At 37.8% G+C, this 27,524-nt stretch overlaps 3 protein-coding genes across 4 annotated transcripts; 2 read left to right on the top strand and 1 right to left on the bottom strand.

Moving 5' to 3' along the window:
* Positions 1 to 1,741: 1,741 nt before the first annotated feature.
* On the bottom strand, positions 1,742 to 4,225 carry LOC113291489 (basic transcription factor 3-like). Its single transcript, XM_026541014.1, has 6 exons — positions 4,208 to 4,225; positions 3,183 to 3,250; positions 2,516 to 2,664; positions 2,343 to 2,399; positions 2,003 to 2,041; positions 1,742 to 1,886 (listed from the first exon to the last, which is right to left on the bottom strand). The coding sequence occupies exons 1-6, from the start codon at positions 4,223 to 4,225 to the stop codon at positions 1,768 to 1,770; spliced, it is 450 nt and encodes a 149-aa protein (XP_026396799.1). The 3' UTR covers positions 1,742 to 1,767.
* Positions 4,226 to 8,480: 4,255 nt separating this feature from the next.
* On the top strand, positions 8,481 to 12,227 carry LOC113289298 (NAC domain-containing protein 53-like). The gene is made up of 6 exons (XM_026538523.1): positions 8,481 to 8,596; positions 9,062 to 9,262; positions 9,762 to 9,985; positions 10,091 to 10,252; positions 10,405 to 10,735; positions 11,513 to 12,227. Exons 2-6 carry the CDS (start codon positions 9,097 to 9,099, stop codon positions 11,773 to 11,775), a joined length of 1,146 nt encoding a protein of 381 aa, XP_026394308.1. The 5' UTR covers positions 8,481 to 8,596; positions 9,062 to 9,096; the 3' UTR covers positions 11,776 to 12,227.
* An 8,599-nt stretch (positions 12,228 to 20,826) lies between these two features.
* On the top strand, positions 20,827 to 23,756 carry LOC113289297. 2 transcript variants are annotated; one of them, XM_026538522.1, is made up of 6 exons: positions 20,827 to 21,317; positions 22,265 to 22,388; positions 22,681 to 22,811; positions 22,924 to 22,983; positions 23,072 to 23,140; positions 23,302 to 23,756. In XM_026538522.1, the coding sequence occupies exons 1-6, from the start codon at positions 21,102 to 21,104 to the stop codon at positions 23,371 to 23,373; spliced, it is 672 nt and encodes a 223-aa protein (XP_026394307.1). In that variant the 5' UTR covers positions 20,827 to 21,101; the 3' UTR covers positions 23,374 to 23,756. The 2 variants fall into 2 exon arrangements, with proteins under 2 accessions (XP_026394307.1, XP_026394306.1); XM_026538521.1 differs by having other exon boundaries at positions 20,834 to 21,317; positions 22,921 to 22,983.
* Positions 23,757 to 27,524: the final 3,768 nt, after the last annotated feature.

Raw genomic sequence — 27,524 nt, 5'->3', positions numbered from 1 at the left:
TCATCTCAAAACAATAAATTGTTCCACATATTCAAAAATTACCCAACACAATATGTGCTCCCCAATTATTTTGCGATCCTCACCGCATATTTACTAGGGCTTCTTGATGAGGATGCACTTTCAACACAATCAGGTTGTGTTGAGGTGAACAAAATCTTGCTCACCACGGGTGTTAGAAACGAAATCATGCATGGACTCTAGGAATTTAACAACTTCCTTGAAACTTTCAATAACTGTTCCATACCTTTTTAAGATGTTATCCCTTGTCTAACTCTTGTCTGGGAGATCCTTCTTAATAGTACTCGTTGCTTTATTGATCTTCTTTGGTACCCATTTCTGAGTAGCTTTTGGAGCAACGTATTTCTTTTCTCCCCAATATAATTATGAAACTTCTTGGAAGGAATACTAGAAGAACTGAAATTATGAGTCTCAATTTTTCTCCAGTTTGGAACACCAGATCTTGTCATCTTAACAGAATCAGATCTGGTTTTATCTCGTTTAAGATTTCTGCAATTCTTTTGCAAGTGACATGGGAATTCAAATATTAAAACATGACATTAAATATGCTTTTCATGAATTTTTGATTCAAACATTTGAAGAAAAAAAGTTATTCGGGTGGAAGAGCCATTTCCTTAGTCATGCGGGAAGAACAACTTTAATTTAATTTGTACTTGCCTTCCTCCTTTTTTTTTTTACATCGCTACTATAACTGTCCCAAAAGAATTCGTAATAAGTTGACTCAAATAATCAAGAATTTTTGGTGGTGTCACTTAATGGAGGAGAACAAGACGCATCATATCAAGTGAGACTGGTTTACGACGTACAAAGAAAAGGGTGGCTTGGGTTTGAGGTCTTTAGAGAATTTAAACAAAGCGTTGATCTCAAAATTGAGATGGAGATTTCTTAATGAACCTTATACAACTTGGTGTAAACTCTTGAAGGCAATGTATTTTACGAACACTAATTACTGGTGTGTCAAACAACCTCTGAACTGTTCATTAACATGGCAGAAAATTCTAAACTCTAGCTATAAAGATCTTAGCGAATGGTTGTGTTTGGTCAGATGGTGATGAAACCATTAATGTTGATAAATGGACTGATCCTTGTCTCCATACTCTTAAAGGTTTTAAAGCCACTTTCCCAAGTCAACTGCCGCCATACATAAGCAAGGTTAGTAATATCATTGTCCCTAATGAAAGAAAATGGAATGTTCAGCTTGTTCAGCATATTTCTCAGCCCTTTGAAGCTTCCCAAATCGTAAATATTTATCTCAACAAGGAGACCAATGCTGATAAATTCATTCGGAACTTTACCCCTCAAGGAAAATTCACAACACAATCTCGTCTAGGGCTGCACAACGGGTAGGGTGGGTAGGATATGATCTATACCCACCACCCTACCCGTTTACTGGCGGTTAAGAAAATTTTTACCCGCCATCCTACCCGCCATTAAACGGGTAAGATCCTACCCAACCCATTCTCTGGCGGGTCGGGTAGGATAGGGTGGCGGGTATAACCGTTTTTTCCCCCAAATAATATGTAACTTACATGTAATTCCCACGAACATGGTTGATTGCTACCAAGAGAAAGGAGAGGAGAGCCTAATAGGAAAAGACCAGGCACTAGAGAACACTAAAAATTTCAAGACAATAGATAATGTCAAAAAAACGAAATTGTAGGGACATATTATTTTAGCTTTCCCTTGCAATATCTAGGAAGCTGCTTTTTCCTCGTCGGCTGCGGCTTCGAATGTCTCTCCAGCCACAAGCTATGGCACATCATCGTCATCCTCCTCAGGGATTGTTCCAGGAATGGCACCTGCACCACCAGACATCTGCTTCTGGAATTGTTCTGCAAGCTTCCTCAAGTTGTCCAAGTTATCCGGTCCTGAAAAAGTAACACCACGTACATGGCATACCGTTGTTTAAACACCAAGCACCAGTACCAACAATGATATTTGGAAATGCACAAGAAAACACGGAAATGAACAAAGGAAAAGTTACCCAATTGGTTGATAATTCCAGGTAAAAGATCTTGCAATTCTGGAATACACAAAAAAAGTTTGTAACCAAGTAAGTTTTCCAAACAACAATGGACATTCGAAACACAACAATGATGGTCCATGGTACTGCTAAACCACAGAGAAGCACCAGAATAACTTGTACATCTAGTAATCACTTGATTAAGCGTAGAAATAGATGTCTGAAATGGGAACTTAGGACACTCGTGACCTAGTATATGATCCACAAACTGAACAAATATTGTTGGTGCATTAAATATTCACATAAAGAAGAAAAACATTCCCGTGCTAGAAAGCTAAACAATGATAATGGAGGAGCTTACTCTTTGTTTGAGGAGAACCACTAACAACCCATGTGTTGGCAGCAATTGAAGCTTGAACTGAAAAAGACATAAATTCATTGCTTAGTATAACACATAGAATCATGAAGGCATGTCAATACTAACTAAAAAATAACTGTTCGGTAACTGAATCCTAAGACTCATTATATTTATACCTTTAGGGTTTTGGAACTGGATGACTACATCGTCCTTGAAAATATTGACCTCCTGAATGGCTGGAATGGCATTAACACCTATTCTTTTAAGAGTGCTTTGAAGCCTTTTATCATCTGTGGTTGTGGTCTTGTGTACAACCTTCTTTTTTCTGCCAATATAAAATAAAAGTTACAACCATATAATTTTAAAATAATGGTTATAAGGGAGAAAAGATGGAGAACCTTGCAGATGAGATTCAAAAACAAAGTTAATGCACAGATCAACACACTTTTCTTCCTGTGGCTTAAATTTTGTTATGGAAGCGAGGAATAGATTAGTAATCGACAATATACAAGCCATCCCACAACTAGGGGGATCAACTATAAGAACCTGTAGAAAAACGATTTCACGAGTAAAAGGCTCTGCAAGCACGTCATTCCTACTACCCCACAGATAAACCAAGGTAAAAATAGATCTATTTAGGGTTAAAGGTGACAGTCACATGTGTATATATTTATCACATTTGATAAATGGAAAGATACACACACCAATCTGTAAAATTATAAATTATCAATAGGAAAACATGAAAGCATAGAAATTATGGTTGAATTAAAAAAATAACTTTACGGAACCTATGGATATAAAAGCAATAAGGAGAAAGGAAAACAAGAGAAGAATTCGGTAGACCTTCTAACGCTTCCCTTTCCACCAGTGCGCACGGCACCAGCCATCTTCTGGAGCTTCTCTATATGCATCTGCATTTACACAAGAGAACATCAGGAAACCTGGCAAGTTTTTAATGGATCAAATTGAACAATAAACTACAGTTAAACAGTACATAATTACAATCAACACACTGGGATTGATCATCCCTGAAAGACTGAATCTTATCCTTCGTCTATTAATACTGGGATTCATTTCAATCACTTTCTTGAAAGATAACAATAACTCTCTAACAACTAAGACTCAACATTCATGTTCAACAACTAACTCAGATATTAATACTAAATTCCTAAATTTCATGTTTCAAATGAAATCTCATCAAATAAACATTCAGAGTAAAACCCTAAGTTTCAAAATAATCCTAAGTTTTAACACGCCATGAATTACTAGATTCGGAGGTAACAACAACAACATCAATAAATCGATTTCAAATCTGAAATTTCAATTTTTGAGGAGTTTGAATCGTACCTGAAGATGGGGTTAGAGAAATGTGAAACCACTTAGACCCATATTACACTTATATGGAGATGAGACTTTTTTGATCTTCTTCTTCAATGGATAATTTTAGATGAGGTTTTCACTTTTCAGACGACACAAAAAGAGAGTAAATGGTTCGATTTGGGGTTGAGTTCTCTGAAGAAAGATGAACAAAAGGGTCTTTATATTTTACCCCTGATATCTTTAAAAACAACGAAAAAATGTGAAGGAGAAAAAAACATTAGAAGGGTTATTTTGTCTTCTCAATATAAGGCGGATAAGCGGGTAGGGTAGGATAATTTCGAGCTTTACCCGTCACCCTACCCATTTAACGGCGGATAAGAAATCTTTTAACCGTCACCCTACCCGCCAAATAATGGGTAGGGTAGAACACGGTTAAAACATTGGCGGATAAAGTAGAATTGGCGGGTATGGGTAGGGTATGTGCACCCCTAATCTTGTCAACATCTATAGAGTATTAACACTAGTGAGTCTTCTATTCTTAATGATACCTCCTTCCCAGGGGTCATTTTTGGAGAAGGAAGATTATTTCTCTTAAGATACATATGTTCATCTGGAGGCTTCTATACAACTGGATCGATGAAAAATTGACTTCAGTTTCTGCTGTGGGTACTGTCTTTTTTGGGATGTGTGGAAAAAAGTAAATGATGTTGGTGCCTCTCCCCAGGTCCATCAGATTCTCAAGGTTGCAAACTACTGGTTCTTAAAATTATTTTGCCAGAGAAAAATAAATACCATTCTAAATCTCCATCTATTATTCGTAGCTCCACCGCTGTTAATGAGGTCAATATCTCTTGGTCATCTCCCTTTGGTATTTTCTTTAAATGATACCGACATAGTTAATGGTCTTGGTTCTTGCGCTTCCATCGCAAGAAAGTCATCAGGTCACATAGTGTGTTGTGAGACTATTATTGCTGAACCTAGTTAATGATCATTTATTTCTTATCTCAAGTTGACTAGTAGAATGAATTTTCAGTTCATTATCATTAAAGGTGACTATGAAGCTATCGCCAAAATTCTAAATGGGCAGTTCTTGAGGATCCCTTAGAAAATTCAAAGACTAATTGAAGATATCAAGTTTATATTTCTTGTTTCCGTGAAGCTGAGTTCAATTTTATCAAGAAAAGAACTAATGATGCTTCTTATAATCTTGTCAGATGTGTTAGTCCGCATAAAATCCATGATATGTGGATCTTTGCTCAAATCCCTGCTACAATTCTCTTTACGATTGCGGCTCTTTACATGGTCCTTTCTTTTTCCCTTCCCGTTGGCCTCTTCGGACATCAATTCCTATCGAGAAAATAAAAATAAATAAATACATACATGTACACTTATACCGTATCAAAAAATTCATAAAATATCCTATTTATCCTCTGTATGGAAGTTCTCTCCCGCTTACTGTGCCATCTGGAAACAGTAAAAAAAGTCCAAGGAATCAAATTGACTCCTAAATCAACACCTATATCGTATTTGTTCTTTGCGGATGACCTTATTTTGTTTACCAAGACTGACTTAGGAAGCTGCAGCAATCTTTTTGATGCTATCAATATGTTCATCAGAGCTTCGGGACAAGTTATCAATTTCTCAAAATCTGGTCTTCTTTTTTCAGTAAAAAGATATATAAAAAACACCAGGATATTATTTCTAGACTTATGAAAATAAATAAAATAAACTTAAAAGACACACAATGAAATTCCCCTGTTTATAGATAGGTCTAAGTTAAAATATTTTAATAACATTATAGAAAAAATGGAGCAAAGGATCAAAAACTGGCTAGGAAAGATTTTATCCCAATCAAGTAAAATGGTGTTAAACAAATCTATCTTGTCTAGCATACCTATTTTTAGTATGGGTTGTTTTGTGCTGCCCAAAAAAATTACTAAGAGAATCAATGATATCCAAAGAGATTTCTGGTAAGGAAAACACACCAACTCTAAAGGTATATACATCAAATCCTTTGATTTTCTATGTAGACCAGTGGACCACGGAGGGCCAGGTTTCAAAGAAGAAAATAAAGTTAATCAAGCCATGATTAGCAGAATTGCTTGGAGGCTTGTAAGTCATCCAGATGACTTATGGGCACAAATTCTGAAAGGGAAATCTTTAAAAAAGACTGGAGCACTTTATTCCAAGAAGAAATCACAAGCTTCTTGGATATGGGAATGCATCCTACAAGGAATTCAACGTATCAAAAAATATGTCATATGGGAGGTAGGCGATGGTACTTTTTGTAAACATTTTAGAAGATAAATGGTTACCTAATAGGGAAGAGATTCTTGCAAACTCTGTCTCAAGGGGAAACTCCAGCATAACACTTGTATCACAGTTAATTAACAGTGAAACAAAGAAGTGGAATATCGGTTCGTTAAATTCTATATTTGAAACATCTCTGGTCAAGGAAATTTTGAACATCATGTTATTTTTAATTGAAAATGGGAAATTTGAAAAAAAAGATAAGATTAGATGGCTGCTCACTACAAATGAAGAATTCACAGTGAAATCTCTGTATGCTAAGCTGCAAAACCAATATGCCTCAATCCCTTCTAATACTAATTTTTTTTTGGAAGAGTTTATGGAGCATGAACACATCTCAGAGGATCAAATTATTTGTTTGGAAGTGTCTACAAGATACTCTGCCTACGAGACAAAAGTTGGGTTCAATAACGGAAGTTTACACTAACTGTGTTTTATGTCGGCAAGTTGAAGATTCCACTTTTCATTTATTCTTTGAATGCAATTATGCAAGATTAGTGTGGAATTTACATTGAATGACTACACATGGAGTATTTTCTAACTAATCCTCTACTAATACTTATTTCTTAGATATATACAATGTATGGATGAAAGAAAATATGAATTTTATATCAATGGCATTAGCTGCCACGAAATGTTGCTTCATATGGAAAGAACGTTACCTTAGAATTTTTGAGAACAAAATAAGAAACCTAGATAAGTTGGCTTTAGACATATCAAGACACTATGAGTATTGGCATCCAACAACACAAACCACAATATTATTGCAATGTAGAAACAGAATACAACATCAGCTTTACTGGACACTTCCAAGTATAAATTTTAATAAACTAAATTGTGATGCATCTTGGATATCGGCTGACATTAATGCTGGTTTTGGTTTCATCTTACGAAATTGGACAGGTACCTTCAAAGGAGCAGAAATGGGTAGTTACAGGACTGCATTAACAGAAGCTGCAGCCTTACTGTAGACTACAAGTTGGGCCATCACAAACAATCTGCAAATCTGGCCATGGAAGGAGACAACCAAACAACTATTAAGTATTTACAAGGCAAAGAAACCACAATCGAATGACAATGTGTAGCAATATTAGATGAAGTTAAGAAGATGGCAGACCAACTGGTCTCTTTTGGGGGATTTCATTTTGTGGATAGAAGATCAAACAAAGCGACCTTCTGGCTAGAAAAAGAAGAAAAGAATCTCAAGATTCTCAATAGACTTTAAGGTTTACTGATGCACCTTCTTCTTTTTTTAATTCCAACAATAGCTTTTGACACTATCAAGTTTATGAGATCTGTAATATGAACTCCACCTATATATATTTTTCGGAAAAAGCTAATCATACAGATTCACTCATCGGACGGACAACTTAATCCGAATTGATTCTGCATGAGTCTAAATCTACATAGTAGTAGTCTCTTCTCATAAAATACCATTTCCATATTTATCACCAAAAATCTTTCCTTCAGTAAGACTTTTATTTCTTTTCTAGCAACAACCCATTTCTACCACTTGTCTACTTCTACAGTCTAGTACTCTCTAGTTCAGATTCAATGTACGGAGTATGGTGGTAGTTATACTCGTACTACAGGATATCAGTAGCACCAGAACAAGTCAGAATGAACCAAATGTGCCAATCAGGTGAATGTAGGGGTGTAAATTGGGCCGGGCCGCGCAGCCCGGCCTATTTATTAAATGGGACGGTATAGGGCGGGCCGGAACATCTCTTATCCATGAAATTAAAAGGGCCGGGCGGGCAGGGTTATTTATCTACAGTAAGTACCCATGGCCTACCCAAGCCTGTTTTGTAATTTGGGGTCGGGCGGATAGGGCCGGGAGGGCCTTGAATATTACAAACAAATATATATTATACATATATATTGTTAAAAATAAAAAGAAAGTAGTAATAATACACAAGTTTTACTTAAAATTAATAATCAAATACGAGAATTGGATGGGAATAAGATAAACCAAACTTCCTATAATTTTTCCTGAATTGAATCATCAGAAAAGGAAAGTGCCTTAGATTTTGCTCAATATTTTCTCTATATGGTTAACAAAATTAGACTCTCATGGAATAAAAGTTAAGAAATACATATGAAAACTATGAGGGTTGACTGTATTAAGTATATGTACCAAGTATATTCTAGGATAAAACAAAATTGGAACAGTCACTTAGGCTAGGTAAACGGATAACAATGGCGGGTAGTATTGACGGGATAATAGGAAGGATATTGGGTCGGGCAAGAAAAATTGAATTGTGGCCTATGCCCGCCCTCTTATTTAAATGGGCTAGGTCGGACCAGCCCGTAAAGGGCCACAGTCACCAATGAGCTATCATGGGACAGGGCGGACGGTGCTGGGCCTCGGGCTGCCGGGCAAAATTTACACTCCCAGGTGAATGATTCTTAATTGTGTGCGGGTTAAAATCCAACCAGGGGTAAACTTAGTAGCGTTACCACAAGCTTACAAATAGTGAAGTTGCTTAAAATTACTACAAATACATACCCAATTTAACCACTCCAAGAAAAACCATCAGACAACAGTCACGCAAGTAAAATTCAGTAGAACAAAGACGAAGCTGAGGATCAAGAAATTGCCCAATTCCAAAAGCCCTACGCATAAGGTGAAATTGAGCTACTTACATTTCGTGAAACTTGTTTATTAACTGAATGATTTTCTTGTCTTTATACTAAGAATGGATTGAATTAGCTATTGCATGGATTAATCAAACCCTAAATTGGAAATTTGATGATCTTTTTTGATTTCTTGATTCTTTGACTTGAATATTTAATCATCAGATTTGTAAAATTTTGATGTAGACTCCAAGAACTCAGTTTTTGGGGATTCTTTGATTCTGATTCCCTGCATGTTTAATCCAATTCATTTACTGGTATTCTTTGTTAGTTGAATTCTTAGAATAGGGCTATTTTTGAGATTTCTCAGAATAATAAAAATCATTTATGTTAAAGATAGAGCTTAGAAACCTTCAAAAATGCAAATTTTGTTCTTATAAGTTTGTACTTGTTGGATTTCTGATGTAGTATTTATTTGGATCGATTGACCAATCTATTGGTGTGACATTGTACAGGGAAGCACCAATAATTCTAACTTGGGGATTATAAAATGTGTCCATCTGCACCTTTCTCTCCTACAATTGAAGATATTGGTTTAAGTTGGCCTGGCGAGCTGCTAGTTATGTGTCTGGAGAGAATGATATGTGGGGATCCTATCCCAGATAACGTAAATACTGAAATAAACCCTTACCTTGATTTTCCATGGTTATTGAATGGTAAGATTTAATTGGTCTTACTCTTCTTAAAAAATATGTTTCTGCTTTTACTAACACAACTGTATGGGATATTGATATCTACATGAACTCATGCTAGTGTGATTAGCATGAGTCTAGTTTCTTACTCTTATTGGATTCGCCCATGCTTTTATCAGAACAGTACAGGGGTGGCCTAGAGGGTTTGATTTGCATCCATTTGACTGAACATTGTTTCAATTTTGCTTAGTGGTTTATTGTCATGTGACATACTAGATATCTTTTTACGGGTTTTTGACATTAAGTGAAAAATCATGAAGGTATTGTGTTCATTATACACAACATTTCACGGATTTGAAAATTTACCACTGATATGATTTGCGTTTTCGTAGTGGTAAATCTTTCATAGTAAGTCCAGTTTATTTGTGTTCAATAATGCATTCATTAGTCTAGTAATATGTTATGACATTTAGAATCTTCTTACTAGTTCGGAACTCTGCTTATTGAGTAGTAATGTGCACAGATCGCATTTGGTACTTGCATTCCTGGGATCTTAAAGCTTCTGAAACTGGATACTGGGTGGAGGCTGAGGAGGAGTGCGAAATACATACAGATAGTCCCACCATTGGTGCAAGAAGTACTCTCCAGTTCTTCAGTGGCCAAGCTCCTGATGGGGAAAAAACTAACTGGATGATGCATGCATACAGAATACAGCAGAAGAGACTCCTTGAAATCAATAAAGAAGGGGTGTGTAAGCCTTATAAACCTTTCATGCACCTGAAAGCTGTCAATTTTCTTTTTGGTAACTCTCAAACAACTTGGTCTGATTTGTTAGCAATCATTGTTTGGTAGAATTCCAGTTCACTTTGTAGAGTTTTTACAAATCGAGGTCAGAGTCCAAGCAACAAGGAAGAACAACATGGTTCTGGTGGGTGCGATTGCATTGACAACAACGCGTTGCTTAATTCGACGGAATTAGATCCCAACTTAAAACATCCTACCATCAAGTGTCAGGTTCGTGAACTTCCATGTGTTTCTGCCATTCTAGAACTGCTTTGGAAGGTTATTTTCAGCTTGTTTTAGTTATTCTTCTTTGCTTTCCAGTCTTCATATGCCTACTGCCTGGATTTTTTACTGTCCTCCGTTTCTTAATATTATCAATCCAGGTGATCAGTAAGAATGAGAAGCATGACCCGACGAAAGTGTCTGACAGACAACCAAGTCCTGCTAACTCCATTCATGACAATGAGATCTATGACTTTTCTATGGGAGATTACTTGGAATTGGAAGACCTCGATGATCCATTAGAATCGTCTTTTTCCAGTTCAGAGAATTCAATATGTTCGACTCTGGCGTCATCTGAACACTTCGACTACTTCGATTCATCAGCTTTGTTGCGGGATATGAATAATGATCTGGATACGCAGAGGAATCACGCAGATAATGTTTCTGGATTACTCAGACCAGTTAATGCGGCTGTCGGAGGGGATTCTTCAGGTAGGTCTACCAACCTATTTATGTTCCGTTGCCTTTTGTATATTTAACCCTTGAGGTACTGACCATGTTGGGTGTGTCACTTATAAGTACTGGTGTGGTCTCACAATTTGTGTCCAATAAAGCTTCCTGCAAAATCTATGCTCACTTAGTGTACTATATGTTATGCACATATTAAGTAGGGGTGCAACCTCACCTTAACACATATTATTGGGGACCTGATGTCTATATAACACCACGCCACTGACTTACTGAGGCTGGATTAACCATATCCCGTCTACGATTCCATTTCAAGACTAGCATTTTGAAAGTCATAACCATCCGCCTTAATTCCTTTTATGTGGACAATTTTGTGGCAGACTTTTTTTTAGCCAGCATAGGTTTTGGGCTAGACTCCCTGTTCTAGCTGTATAGATACATCATATATCGATGTCTCTTTTCATTAGGTTCCAAGTAGGTCTAGTTTTTTCTCAGCTTCTTGCTTTTATATGTCAAAGAAATAACTTGTCACACTGGTGGAAGATTCTTCCTAATAGGCAATAAACAATGGTATAATTTTTTTTTCTTTTTTGATAAATGTTAAGGCTAAAATTAAAAATTCTTCAGTGGTAGCCTTTGCTGGATTTGTGTTATAGTATTTGTGGAAATCTGGATAATAATTGTTGATGCATCTCTCACAGTCCAATTGTTTTCACACAATAAACCCTCAGAGGAAGCAGTAAATAAGTACTTTCAGATGGGGAATGATTCATTTTTTTGTTCTGTTTCGTTCTTTGTTAGGTGCTGAGCAGCAACTTCTAGATACAGATGCGTTAGAGGATGCTCGAAATAGACAGACTGCAGGCGACCGCGATGTGAATGAGCTAACAAATTCATCACAAGATGAAGTGGCATCGTCCTCGTCATCTAATTCACCTGGTAGTGTTAGAGCAGCAGCTTCACCTACTTCATCGGAAAACAAAGATGATGTGGCTGGTAGGAGTCGCAGCAGGAGTAAGATAGCAAAACTTAGGAAGAAGTATTTGTGCTTCATATCCTGCTAGTTTCTCATGATGCGCCAGCACGCCACAAACTTTACATGAATATGCATCTGTGATGATACCTTAGTTACACTTTTGTAGATAGGTCTTATGATATATCCCCGACTTCTGGGAGCTAGAACATTAGAGTATTGACACGAATCCATCATGTCTTTGTCATGTAGTTCAGTCTGAGTGTACTAATAGTGTGCAGAGATTACATTTTGGTATTTTACACACAATAACAAGACTTCTCAAGTTTTCCATATGAATCAAGGATTCGACCGTGTAGAAGGTGTAGTGAATAGCTGCAAAGTGGAGCTTTCAGATGAGGGATTAGCCTGACTGACCACTGGGGTGGTGGGTAGGGTCCGTAAAATTTGGTGAACTTGTTAGTGAACTTTTTATTTGTAAACATGAATGATAGATAGCCGAGGCAGTTTTGTGTGTTACTGTAAAAAAAAATTCCCTGCTGAGACTGAGACTGTATTTCGTGATGTAATTTCATGTCTTTACTAGCTCCTTTTATTCAAGGTTTGTCATCAAAAGCACAATTATGTCCTGTGCTTTGGGTTCATAGCTACTTAAGTACAACCGGACTAACAGCGTGATGGTAACTGTGACGGAAGGAAACTTCTATATATGCTTTCTTTAAGAAAATAGATTTTAGCTTTAAATATCGTTGATTGGGGTATGCCCAGATTAATTGGGGTATACCCAATGAGATAAAATAAGGTCATTTTGAAGTAAAACAGAAAGCCCCTTAACCATATATTTTCAAAATGACTAAAATGCCCCCACAATGATTAGCACTAGTTTAATTGTAATGATTAGATTAGTTAGTTGATTTATAAGTTGGGTTTTAGAAATAATTTAGAGAGAGAAGTAGAATGAAGTAGAGGAAGTTTTGGGGGGGGGGGGGGGGGGGAGTTAGGGTTTTTGTGAAATTTGTGATACGAGTGAGATGAGTGATTCTAATCCTGATTTTGAAGTGGAGGAGTCTTCTAACTTTCCTCCTACAAATGAGTACTTGTATGATGATCTACCAAATCATGATCAAATGGATTATATGCATGATCCTCACTTTTATTTTCCTCAAACTCAAGATGGGTATGGAAGTGATAAATATTTTGAGCCGAACGTAGAATCCAATGACCCAGAAGAAGAGAATGGAACTTCAAGTAATCAGGTAGAAAACTTACGTGGTGAAGATTGTGATTTTTCCGTGCAAATGATCGATTTTGGTTGTTTTTTTTTCTCACTTTTGCTCAGTGTCGGCAAGGTCGACGATTATCGACCCGGTCGACGATTATCGACCTGGTCGACTATAAGAGCCGGCGTGGTCTTCGTTTAAATAATGCTCCGACTTTTCATGAGCAGTGTTTAGTCGGCAAGGTCGAAAATATGAACCCTGCCGACTACCAGATTTTTTGCAACACAGGAGACGTTATTTGAAACATGCTTAAGCCGGCATTGTAGTGGATACGGACCCTGCCGACTATAGATCGGTCGACACTTTTTTATATTTCGATCATGCCGGCTGCTATTTAGCCGGCGTTGTTTTTTATATCGACCTTGCCGACTTTTGTAGTACATATCAACTAACTTGTGATGTTTTGTAGATTGCATTGGTACCGATGATGTTAGGGGTCCTGATACTTCCGCACATTATGCTAATGATTTAGAATGGAAGGAAAAAGACGACGCGGTCAAGTGGGTTATTGAGAAAGCAAAAGAGAAGATGTGCGTTCTAGTTAAAAACACCCAACAAAAAGATACGCGGTTTGAAATGGTATGCGAGTGTAATGGGTCGCCGGACGCAAGTCATAAGAGAAAGAGTTATGTGTATGATAAGAAGACGACGAGGGTCTACAAGACGAAGTCAAAGAAGTGTGGATGCCCATTCAAGATTATTTTTGGGAGGAACAAAGAAACCAATAACATGTGGAGAATGAGTAGAATTGATGTCGGTTGGCATAACCATAAAGATCCGGAAAGTCTTGTTGGGCACTGTCAAGTTGCCAAGTTGAAACCGCACGAGTTCGAACAAGTAAGAAAAAGTTGGGGAATTAAACCAAGCAAGATCCTTAGTAAGTTCAAGAGGGACGACCCCGATAACATTTCTTCATTGTCTACAATTTATGCGGCCAAGGCAACTATCAAAATAATTGAATGGGATGGAAGAAATGTAATAGAAGAATCACAATGGTTGGAACACAAATACAACTACACGGTGAGGCACCATGAGTCATCGGAGGGTAAGGTGGATCGTATTTTTCTTGCGCATCCCGATATGATTCAATTTGGACGGTGCTTTTACCAAGTTTTGTTCATGGATTGCACTTATAAGACGAATAGGTACAACATGCCTTTGTTGAACATTGTAGGACAAACCTCGGATAAGCAGTCGTTCACGGTGCCATGGTGTTTTATGGATCGTGAGAAGGATGATAGCTATATTTGGGCATTGGAAACTTTGAAGCTTCTCTACCACGAATACGAGACTCACGGGGTTGTAGTGACCGACAACGAGCAAGCAATAATGAACGCCGTGAGGATAGTTTTTCCCAATGCACAAAATTTGCTTTGCACTTGGCATATACAATGCAATCTTAGAAAGAATTGTAGGAGTCATATCCAAAAACCGAAGGCAAAGAAAGGTACTAAACATGAAAAAGTGGAAGATGAGCGTCTTAGCAAACTAACTACAGTCAAACCTCGATAAATGAATGGCCTCGGGACCAAGAAAAAATATTCGTTTAGCGGGGTTATTTATTTATCGATAAATGAATATTTATTTATTTAGACAATATTTTCTTAATTATGAAGTTAAATTGTATAAGAGAAGATGTACAAATGTATCTAGAGGGAAAAAGCAATTTCAAACTGTTTCCGTCATTGTAGGATTTGGTTCGAAGATATAGATGTTACAGAACTAGAAAATGGTCAATTAGAAGCAGATATCCAAGGATTAACTGGTATCGTTTTTTATTTTTTACGTTATAGAAATGCGATGGACGTCGAACATGTTTTAAACTATCCTAACGAGAATGATGTAGTTATGAAATCTCCAATAGAAGGAGAAATTATTGAGTCAATAATGAATGTCGAGAATGATACTGAACCAGATGATAGTAACGTCGTACCAAATGTTTCATCTCAAGATGCCTTTCAAGCGATGGTCACTTCAAAAAATTACTAGATACATCACGAGCAAAATATTCCAGAAATTGTGCAAGCTTGCATAAAACTAAGGATGCGATGCATTTTGGTTTAGGTGAAAAAAAAAGACATCTAATCATAGATGAATTTTTTAAGCTTATTTCTACATATATTTCTATGTAAAATTTACTGATTATGTATTTTCGTTTATTCTTATATATTTTTTTTTTACATGGAATTTAGTGATTATTCGTTTATATTTCTATAGGGCCTTTAAGGATTCAATTTTTTTTATTCATTAATGCATTAAGCAAGGTTATTCATTTATCACATTGGCCCAAGTAGGGACCAGAGAAAATTATTCATTTGGTGAGGTTATTCATTTATCGAACATTCGTTTATCGAGGTTTGACTGTAAAGAGGAGAGAGAGAAGGAGAAAGAGAAAGAATACGAAGAATGGAAAGAAGGCGAAATCAAATTTGGGTTATTCATGAAAGCGTTGGATAAGTTGGTTTGGTCAATGAGTGTGGCAAGATATGAGATAAACTTGAAGGAGTTCGAGGATGATTGGGGCGTTAATTACCCCAAAGTAGTGGCATATTGCAAGAGACAATGGTTGACTCCACACAAAGAGAGGTTTGTGTATGCTTTTACTTACGACTATAAACATTTCAAACTTGAGTCCACAAGTATGGTAGAGCAAGCTCATGGGAGACTAAAAGGTCTACTTTTCACGAGTCAAAATGGGATTGTGACGATGGCAACATGATATCCATGAGTACACTAATAATGATATCGATAAGATAAAAAAGCAATTCGAAGAAAATAGGTACAAGAAGTTGAAGGAGTTTAAGGAGGATGATTGGTTTCTTGTTGGTATACATAGAAATGTCTCGCATTGGGCAATACGTTTCATGATGAAACATCTCAAGTTGTATCAAAAGTATGATGACCCAAGCACTCCTTGTAAGTGTAGGATAATGAAGGCTATCAGACTTCCATGTCATCATATGCTTGGTAGGTATAAAACTCCCATTCCGATTGAAGATATAGATCCTTATTGGAAGCAACTATCTTTCAAAACGTCTCCAAGAGAAGATCCCGGTGAAGAGTTTGGCGACATGGAACTTGAGAGAATAATCCTCGATAAGTACCCCACGTTGAATAGGTTGGACAAACAAACTATGAAGCACAAGTTGATGCTGATTGTTTACCCTTTTATGCAAGAACTTGAAGAACCGGCGAAACAAAATCCTTTCGGTAGACCACCTACCACAAAAACGATGGCGGACGAAAGGGAATAAATTAAAGAGTATTTGAGTACAAAATGCGATTCATCCGGACATGACTATACCGAGGCGCAATACAAAGAGGAGCCGGCTAAAAATAAAAGAAGCCGTCCGAGGAAATAAAAAACTACATCAACGGTTTCAAACTTGAATCCAAATGAAACTCCACCTCTTGAGAGTCAAGCAAGTGTTGTAAATAAAAGAGGTTGTCCGAGGAAAGAAACAACTACACCAGCGGTGTCAAACTTGAATCCAAATGAAACTCCACTTCTTGAGAGTCAAGCAAGTGTTGTGAACAAAAGAGGTCGTCCGAGCAAAGAAAAACTACACCAACCGTTTCAAACTTGAATCCAAATGAAACTACACTTATTAAGAGTCAAGAAAGTCAAGGAGATGTTATGAAGAAACGAGGTCGTCCGAGGAAGGTAGTAAAACCGGTATGGAAGATTATCACGTACAACTCCCTCAAATTATTCGAGAGTTCTTTATTGGTACCGACGACGTCCCGAAGGATGGAAATTGTGGGTTTCACGTTGCCTCCCAACAATTGGTACACCTAAGTGGAGCAATTGAGGAGAATCTCACCCAATGTCAATACATAAGAAAGAAGACGGCCGCCTGACTAGAAAAAGACAAGGAGTTTTATATCTCAATGATGCTAGAAGGTTCCATGGAGGACAAATAAGCGACTTTTAAAGAGTTGCTTACCAGTGTTAAAGGCCCGGAGGGAAGTGCACCAATCAAATGGGAGCATTGGTTGAGAATGCCTGAGTGTGGCCATCTATTCGCGGATACGTGGTCATGCGTGGTACATTTTTTTTGGTAAAGGACTAAGTGTAGCATTTGCACCGAAACATGCGGTTTGTGTGGAGCAGCTCAGGCATAGAATAATTGTTATGTCTTTGGTTGATGGTAATCATTTTATTGGCCTACAACTCAACAAGGAATGTCCATTACCTCCTCTTTGAAGAGGTTTAGTTTTTGGGAAAAGTTCATATTCAACAAGAGCAGGGAATGGATGAAACTTTATGAGGAGAACATGCAACTTTGGAATGCTTTAGATGAGTCTAGGGAATGTCCCATAGATTTGACTAAATGAGGTTCAATAGATTTGAATGAACTCCCTCCAATAGATTTGAGTGATGAGTGATTATGATTAGGGAATAAGGAATCTTTTTGGAGTACTTTTGTAATCGCATTCGTGTTTTGTATAATACTTTGGAGTACTACAAATGAATGAAATGGATGTATATTTTTTTGTGTATACTCCTTTGGTATGCATTGTATTTATCACACGACCAAGCCCGCTGGCCCAGGTTCAGAAGGTTATGATTTCGTCAGACTGCCAGGTGTACTACATGACAACACATGAAAAAAGGCTTGAACGGTCGGCAAGGTCTTGATTTCAGTAGGCTGCCGAATTTTTCGCGGTCGGCAGGGTTTATGAGGACAACTATGCCTACCACAACAGAAAAAAAAAGTTATTCCTGTATGTTCCTCACACATTGTGGTCGGCAGGGTGTATTAGGAGAATCCCGCCGACTATACATCCGCCGACAGGGTTGGTAAACTTTTAAGTGCCGATTGTTAAGCATCCGGTACGCTTTGAATTATGTATAATGCCGACTAATATCGAATACAATGATTATTAAAAACTTAAAAAACTTTACAAACTTAATTAGAGCATACAAACCTTAAAAACTTAATTAGAGCATACAAATCTTAATTAAAGCATACAAACATTAAAAACTTAACCCTAACACATTCGGGACATAGATAGTATCTTTTCCGGTACACAATTTCTTAGGAGAGGTTATTAGCTTCATCATACCGTGGCAACATGGATCTGTGCATGGTAGAAGGTTGATTTTAGCAACTTCATCTTCGTACGGAGCTAGGCGTTCATCTATCCAATAGAAAAACCCACAACATACAGATGATATTCATCTCCTATTGCAGCTTTCATGAGAAATAAGAATCCCTTACAACCATCAATAGTGCATTTGCTTCCTTCAAAGGGACAATCCTTTGCAAAATGACCACTTAGTGTACAAAGACTACAAATATTTGGGTGTGTTGCACTTGAAACTTCCATTCTTTATGCAAGGTTGAAGATGAAGTTGAGAATGCTTTTATAATAACAACACACTTAATGTCTTGATTTTGAAATTTCTAGCCGTTGAACATTCAATGGGTTGTACTTTGTACCTAAAAAGTAATATTTTTATACTACTGACATTTAAGTCGGCAAGGTTTACATTTAAAACCATGCCGACTACCTATCCCTGACAACACTATAACATATAGCCTGGGTGGTCGGCAAGGTCGAGCTTACAAACCATGCCGACTTAATAAAATTCTAATATTGTCTGAGACTGCACGAAAGAGAATAAGTTCTAAAGAAACTGAAAATAAAAATTAACATAAGTTTAATAAGTCTAAAACCACAATCTAAGAGTTCAAAACATAATGAAAGAGTTCAAACCACAATCTATGTTTCTAAACCAAGTGAAACATAATAAATTTAAGAATTTCATGGATCATTCTCATTGTTGTTATCTTCCTCGACATCACTAGCTTTTTCGCCATCATCAGCTTTTGCTTTTCCCTTCCCATTCACTGGACCCATGTAGTCACCCGCCTCATTGTAATAGGGGTTCACTCCAGAAAAGTCAGATGCCTTGAAAAAAGTTCTTGGATCAATCTCCTCTTCTTCCTCCTCTGATGATGTGCATTCTTCATAGTTGAGGGGATTGCTAGGACTCTCCACAAACCTTATAAATTCTTCAGGATCTTTCTTACCCATCAGAAGTAACTTTCTTACATGGAAATTCTCTTCAGTTTCATCTTTAGGATTTCTAAAGTAGGATAAAGCTTGTCAATCCATTCTATTAACCCTGCTGCATTTTTAGGATAAGAGATATCTTCTAGATTTTCCTCTGAGAATCTAAACAATACACAAATAAAAGATATTAAAATTTTACACATTGAAACATGGTTCTAGTCACCAAGTCGACATGGTCGATAATCTAAACATTGCCGGCTAAAAATTAGTCGGTGGGGTTATAATCATCTACCAAGCCGACTAAACCACAGCCGGTATGGTCGTATTAAAGAAAGATGTCGGCTATTAACTCAGGGAAATCAAGTTTTTGTGACATAGAGTCGGGACAGTACAAGTCTAAGAATATGTCGACTAAATAAACGTCGGTAAGGTTGGTTATTGATTACCATGCCGGCCCTGGTTAATGTTTCACATTCGCCATGCCTGTTATGAAAAGCCGGAATGATCTTCATGTTAAGACCCTGCCGACTATAGTTAAAATCCTAAGGCCGATATCCTATTTTTCAAAAACCTTGCCGACTAAGGACCCTGAAAATCATCGTTTTCGATTTCTAATCTAATATAACAATAAAAAAACACAAATCAATAACGGGTTTGAGCTTAGAAATCAATCACAGTCTTCTTTTCACCGATGGAGGGTTCTTTTCAACATCTTCAAGGATTGGATTTTCGGGTTTACTCGTTACAAATTTTTCCTTACCTTTTTTCTCTGATTTGGATCTTTTGATATTACCTGTTGAATCACTGTTGCTACTGGATCGTTTAGAATCAACCATTTTTTTTAGAAAATCAAAATTGAAATTTTTGGTTGATGGAATAAGATGAAGGAAGGAGAAGAGGAGAGGGATTAGAGAAGATAATTAGAAGAAGATTAAACGGTTTTAGTTTTTAAGTTTAGGGTTTAGTTTTAGGTTAATTAGTGCAGGGGTACTAAAGTAACTTCACCGAGTTTTGGCCTCCTCTTAGTAAGAACACTATGTCCATTTAAATCTGGGTATACCCCAATTAATCTGGGTATTACCCCAATCAAACCAGGTTAAATATTGATTGATTTTTGTTAAAAGGACAAGCTTACTAGTAAAAACATCGTCACACACTCGGTTCTTATTGTCAGCCGATCCTATTATTTTTCCGGTAGTGCTTGAGATTCACCATTTTTATCCCCTACTTCTTTACACCACTACGTAGACCTGGAATGATAAACCCTTTGGGCTGGTCGTGGACTAATATTTTTGCGGCCTTAAAGCTTTGTCACTGTTACACCATTCGTCTGACACAGTTACACCATGAATTATTTCCACGGTCTCTATCTTCTCTCTCTAGATCTAAAAGGTACGCGGGAATTTCCGACCCCACTTAAAAGGCGGGAAATAGGATATAGCGCGGGAAAAACTTTTATTACTCTCTATTTTTTAATCTAAAATTGCGGGAAATCATATTTTGGTCTATTACGACAATACCTGCTTATATCCAATTAATCACCAACAAAGTCATGGGACCTACCAGTACGAACGTAACAATTGTCACTTTCACGTCGGGTCACGATAGTCAAATTAAATTCTCGTTGCAGACAAGTTATTTTGAAATAAATACAAGGGTATATAAGTCATTACGGCAAAACCACTACGCGAAAAACTTCACGCTCTTTATGTCTTTCTCTCTCTAAAAATCTAATAACTGCTACTGAAGTGATGTACCAAAAGAATGACGAGTACGTGTTGATTGATTATTGGTCCAGTTAAGGTCGTCGGGACTAAGAGCAACAGAGTTGTAAAAGAGAAAGGCAAAAAAAAAAAACAAACACACACACACTCACTCTCATTTCTCATTCTCTTATTTTCTTCTACTTAGAAATTCCCTGAATTATTCTCGAATCCCAGAAACCCGTTTTTAGAAATAAAAAATCATGATTTTTTAATAAATTATTTTTGATTATCAAATGTATGATCTTATCATAAGATCTGACAGAATTTTAACTACTTTTTTTATAATTCATAAATTTATTAATTAATCATTTATAGTTAGTTTTTTTGAAATTAGAGTTGGTAAAGAAATGCTTATGGAGAGTGTTGTAAATGGTGGTGGTGGATTTTCATCACAATTACAGAGCTATGGAGGAGGAGGAGGATATAGTAGTGAAGATGACTTGGCTGTATTACCAAGACATACTAAAGTTGTTGTTACTGGTAATAACAGAACTAAATCAGTTCTTGTTGGTCTTCAAGGAGTTGTCAAGAAAGCTGTTGGACTTGGTGGTTGGCATTGGCTGGTAAATTTGTTTGTTTCAAGTCATTAATTCTAGATTAAACAGTGTTTTGTAATGAATAGTGCTGTTCTTATTAATGCAGAGTATGAATTATTGATCGTTTGTAATGGGTTAAAGTCAATCGGTGGAGTTTTGAGACTGAATTTTTAGTTGTTGGTGTACTATTTACGGAATTTGAGATTTGTTTGCATTGCCTATGTATTTATATCTACGGATCTTGAATTGATGGTATGAGTTATTCTGTTTTCTAGTAATGACGGCTAAGAATTTGATGTGGAATTGTGAATTAATGGACTGAATTTTGCTTGGATTTGGTGTTTCTGTTGTTTTGATGTCTTCTTTTTCATTCTTTAGATACTTCTTGGGTATCTATTGATGTCATATGACCTATTCTTTGTGTTTATAGGGTTTCCCTTAGAGGATGTAATTGGTGTATAACTGGATGAGATTTTGTTAAGAAACAATTGTTGGTCTCTGAATTTGTATTTTTGATCTGGGAGTATGTGATTTTCTTCTTAGAGATCACTATGTTTACTTAGATTCTCTCTGAGTATCATGTATCTTGCTAATTGTATGCTGAACTGATCATGTTCGATATGATTTTGTGGGATCAATATGTAGTTCGATAATTCAGCTAAGCAAGTTTTCCTTGGCTAAAATGAGATCATACATAAGATTCTAACTTTGCTTCAGGTTATTCTATGCTTATTTCGTTCTTCCTGCGATTATATTCTCTTGGTGATGATTTTGTCAGTTTTGGTTTGGAATAGGATGAAAGTTCGTATGTTTTCTTCTATCCAGTGTTGAGTTTCTAAGTATTCTTATCCTGCCATATTTCAAATTTTACCTTGTTAATATGCAATCCAGTGGTAGTTATTGTATCCATTTCACCTGTCTTCTTCTTTCCTTAGCCATTTTTTTGATTTGATTTGTCCGTCCCACTATTTCAGATACTTACAAATGGGATAGAAGTAAAACTACAGAGGAATGCCCTGAGCGTCCTTGAAGCTCCAACTGGTCTTGAGGATGACGAGGACCTTGAGTGTGAGAATATATGGAACGGGTTCGATATTGGTAACTACAGTTATTTGATTGAATTTTATTTACTCTCCCCTTTGATTATTACAATCGCGTACTCCAAAGAGCTGATTAATTAGACTCTGTTGGTCTCAGTGAATTGTTTGCTAATCTTTTACGTACTAACAAATAATGAAAGTGGGCGTCATCATATCGAAATGTTGTATGGTATGCACATAGGATGCTGCTTTAGCTGTCATTATTTCTTTGAAGTATTACATAAAGTTCTTTGTCTGGCTTCTTTACATCCATCTTTTTTCAATCCATTTACACATTCCTATTGTTCCAGCATCCGATGACAATCAAAAGTCCTACAGATTGAGGCATCGACATAAAACTGTTGCCCAAAAGACCATGAGCCGAACCTTTTCATATGAGTCACAATCTAAAGGATCTGTTTCTCCTGCTCGGTGTGCAACGGTATATGATATATTTGTCTTTCCCTGCAAGAATGCAAAAGCTATTCCGTTCATAATGTTTGTGACTTCAGCTTTGCTTTGCTAAGCTTTTTTGAAACCCTGTGGTGCAGAAGGTTGACCTCAGGAAACTGGAAATGACAGCGTTGCGGAGATATTGGCGGCACTTCAACCTAGTAAATTTCCATTGTTGATTTCAGTATTTAGACCTCGCAGGTACCCTTATCATTTATTAAACTGTATAAGTATCTTTGCCAATGATAGGTTGATGCAATTCCAAATCCATCTAAAAAAGAGCTAGTGGATGTTGTTCAAAGGCATTTTATGTCACAGGTACCTCATACGAAAAACTATTTACAGCTTCTCTTATTTTGATTTAGCCGGCTAAGTGAAATTGGCTCCATAAAAATCACGAAGCTCTCTTTGATGTTAAGCTTGAGCTAATCTATCAATCGGACCAAATGTGAATAACTCATTGCTGTCCCATTGTTCAGCAATTGGACGAGTTGCAGGTAATTTCGGGGTTTGTTCAAGCTGCAAAGAGACTGAAGACTGTTTGTAACTAACCTCTTGAAGAAACAAAAGACAGAGAGATTTGGTCGTGAATCAGTGCTAACGAATCTAGAGCCATTTAACCTTCTGCTTCCCATTAGTATCTAGTAAGTAATATATTTAATGCATTGTGTAACCTATGTGTGCGTGTTGTTTAGAGTTCTGGTATAACGTAGTGCCGAAATGACGAGGGCTCTTAGTATCAGTAGTATTAGTACTAGTTATATGTGTAGATATGTAGTAATAATCTCTGGCAAAAAGATCTTGAAGTTGGCTTCTGTTTTGCCCTAGTATATTCAGTGTGAATGGAGGGGGGAGGAGTAAGGTTTAACTTAGTCAAACAATCAAATTAAGGAATGAATGTATATTTTAAGTTCGGTATCTTCTTTTCAAACCAGTATCATCATTGTTCATTAGCATGCTTTCTTCTTTCATGAATTTCTATCAATCTTGATTAATCTCTTGTTACCTTTTATGTGTAATTTTGTAAGTGAAATTAGTGCTTCACATGTAATGGCCGGGTTAAATCAGAAAAGATGTCTATTTCCTGGCCATAGAAGTGTAGAAGTATCATGGGGTGGTGGGTGGATGGTGGGGCAATGAAAATGATAGGTTACTAGCCATAGGGTCCTCCCAATTTCTCTTGTAGCAAAGAGAGATGAGATTTATGAGAAGAGCTACTAGAAGGGAAGAGATCCCCCCATCAGGATGTGTTGGGGGAAATTGGGGTACAGATTTCAGTGATTCAAAAGTCATATTCAAGCCAAATCTTGTTCCTTGTCTCTATAAACAGGAAGAAAGTGAGTTGCTGTTGCTGAAAATTTTCTTCTGGTATCCTGATTTACTGGCATGTGACGCATGTCAATTTCTGTACTACCATTCTATTGTCTCCTTGTGTTTCAGGTCGGTGCCCCCACGGGCCCCACCTATTCATTCACTGAATCACTGGTTCCCAATTTATGATTGCTTGAGTTCAAAGAGGTCAGTTTTCATTGACTTGAGTCCCTTCTCCCTAAGAAACCCATACTCTCTCCCTCCGTGAACAGAGAAGTAAGTTGTGCCAGCAGTAGGGTCAAAACAGCTGGATGTGTCCTGTTAATTGGAGTCTGCCTAGTTTTGCATGGCTGTTAGTGGGGGACCGAAATTACCAGGGATCAGATATAATTTTTTTGTTTCATATGAAACGGTATCCCTGATAATTACGGTTTCCCATTAGCGGCCATGCAGTTTTGGAGCCCATTTTCTTGCACACTCCTCCATAGACTATATACTTAACATGTTAATTTGATTAGTGACTAGTTAACGGATGACTCAGTCACCAGTCACGTTTAGAATTTCAACACTCATTACATAACTTTGAAAGTTAGATCAGTGGTAGACATTAAAATGCCATATGCACACTAGTTGAAGAGTGCACACAATTGGGCTCCCAGTTTTCCTATAATTAAATTCCAAACTTTAGAAAATTTGTTGATCAATTAATACCAATCTTGAACAAGTTGATAAACGGAAACTATGTTGGTTAAGGTTCTGACTACAAAATATTTTTATAATTCAACCCTCTTCGTATGGTCTTGGGGCAATTCCTATGGCAATGGTCAGATGCAAAATTTTGTTGAGCCAGGTGGATGGTCAAACTGGTTTTTTCACTATGATAAAGCACTGAGCGTTAGATAACTAAGCGCGCGACCGAGGGAAAAACTCTGGAGTCTGCGAGAAAAGTGCCAGCGTTGGTAGGCCAAGCGCCGGCGATCGAAACTTCGACGCGGGGTCTTAACATATGACGCTGGCGTTTACAACAAAAATGCCAATAGTTTTTTTTTTTTTAAATTCAAAATTCACTTTTTACCTCTATAAATTACCATCGAATTCAAACAATTCACTCACACCAAAATTCACTTCTCTTGAATTTTCTCTTCTAAAATCTATTTCTCAATGGATGAAAAGGCGATCACACATTTTTGCGATGCAAAACTTGAAGCTGCTGTTTCTAAGATATGTGGGAGTTTAAAAAAAATTGAAAATTGTAAGAGGGAAGTGCAAGTTTTGAAGTTGCTCCAAGAAAATGTTCCGCTAAAAGGAAAAGAAGAGCTCCAGTTTTGAAAGTTAACAACAAAAAATTCAAAAACAAATGTGAAACTGTCAAAGAGCGCGTTGAATGGAAAATACGTCAAATGAAGATAAACAGGAGGCCAAAACTTGTACTTGATTTTTATTGAAGTTTTTATTATTGTCTACTAAGTTTATATCTTGTATAAGAATTGGCAATAATATCAATGAATGAAAATGTTTATATTTTAAAATAGATTCCCACTTCAGATTGAGTGAAATTTATTACAATTTATTAAACTTGCAAATAACATCAAATTACATTTTAATAAACCACAACAAAAACATCAAACTACATCAAATCCAGCGACATTCTCTCTGTAAAGTTCATAGCATTCAAAATGCCTAAACTCTCTCCCGCTTTCTTCGGTAAACTTGGTCTGAGCCATGGTTTCCAATTCTTCGTTGGATAATCCAGAATTGCTAAGATGAACCATCCACAATACTTCTGTATAATGTTTGACTTCATCAGTGATGAATGCAATTCTTAGTTCTAGGCTCTTACTGTTTCTTATGGCTTCGTTCCGCGATACTACAAAATGTCCCAATACTCTTTCCCAGAAATTGTCATTGTTCATTGGTCTCGCCATACGATGTAACCAACATCGAACAAGAGCAACATCTTCTTCCATTGTAAATTCCGGCAGCGGTATTCGAGTGCAGTAACGATGTGCTTGAGATGGACCATCTTTTATAATTCTAAAATACGCTTCGCAACGAAAAGATTGCAACACTCTACAAAAACTTCAAACTTAAAGCCAAATTGAAGAAGGAGTTATTACACTGCTGTTGATGGTGGTTTTTAGCTTAGGGTCAAAATCGTAAAAATGTACATCTGACATGACGTCACTATGACCATTAGCACATATATTGAATCAATCAGCATGCCTACGTAAGAATTACCGGGGTACCCTTTTTTTACATGGGTCATGTTCCACGGTAGAACCCTTAACACTGACCGACATCATCTATTCCAAACCCTAATTCTCATGCTACCGCGCCAAGGCATGCCAACCATGCCAGCAGCACCACTGTGCCAATGACAGACCATGCCAGCCACGTCACCGCGCCAAGGCATGCCAACCATGCCAGCCACACCACTGTGCCAATGGCATACCTTGCCAGCCACATCCTCGCGCCAAGGAATGCTAACCATGCCAGCCGCACCTCCGCTCCAAGGCATGCCAACCATGCCAGCCGCACCACTGCGCCAATGGCATGCCATGCCAGCCGCACCTCCGCGCCAAGGCATGCCAACCATGGCAACCGCACCACTGCGCCAATGGCATGGCATGCCAGCCACACCTCCGCGCCAAGGCATGCCAACCATGCCATCCGCACCTCCGCGCCATGGCATGCCAACCATGCCAGCCGCACCACTGCGCCAATGGCATGCCATGCCAGCCACACCTCCGCGCCAAGGCATGCCAACCATGCCAGCCGCAGCACATGTACCAATGGCATGCCAACCACCTTGTTGCGCCATACCATGCCGACCTTCCCTATACGACTACCAAAATGAACGCGTGCGATGATCAACGGACACCCTTCCATCTTAGATGCAAATCTTAGCCGTCCAAGGTCGCCAAACAACGCATGGTAACCTTTGTCCCAAACCCTAGTTTTGGCCAAGCCAAACCGCGCCAAGGCATGCCATGCCACATGTGTCAATGGCTTTCCAACCACCTTGCCGCACCATACCATGCCGTCCTTCCCTATGCGGCTACCAAAACGAAGGCGTGCGATGATCAACAACCACCCTTTCATCTTAGATGCAAATCTTAGCCGTCCAAGGTGGCCAAACAACGCATGGTAACCTTTGAACCGACGCCAAAACCCTAGTTTCTCCGCGCCTAAACCACGCCAAGCCATGCCAACCATGCCACATCTGCCAATGGCATGCCGTGCCATCCACCTTGTCGCGCCTAAGCCATGCCATGCAGCCTTCCCTTCACGGCTATCAAAACGAAGGCGTGCGACAATCAACGGCCACCCTTCCATCTTAGATGCAAATCTCAGCCGTCCAAAGTCACCAACCAACGCATGGTAATCTTTG

Source organism: Papaver somniferum, chromosome 6 (genome assembly GCF_003573695.1).
Source record: "Papaver somniferum cultivar HN1 chromosome 6, ASM357369v1, whole genome shotgun sequence".
NCBI classification, from domain to species: Eukaryota; Viridiplantae; Streptophyta; class Magnoliopsida; order Ranunculales; family Papaveraceae; genus Papaver; species Papaver somniferum.
This window is presented reverse-complemented; position numbering and strand designations above follow the sequence as displayed.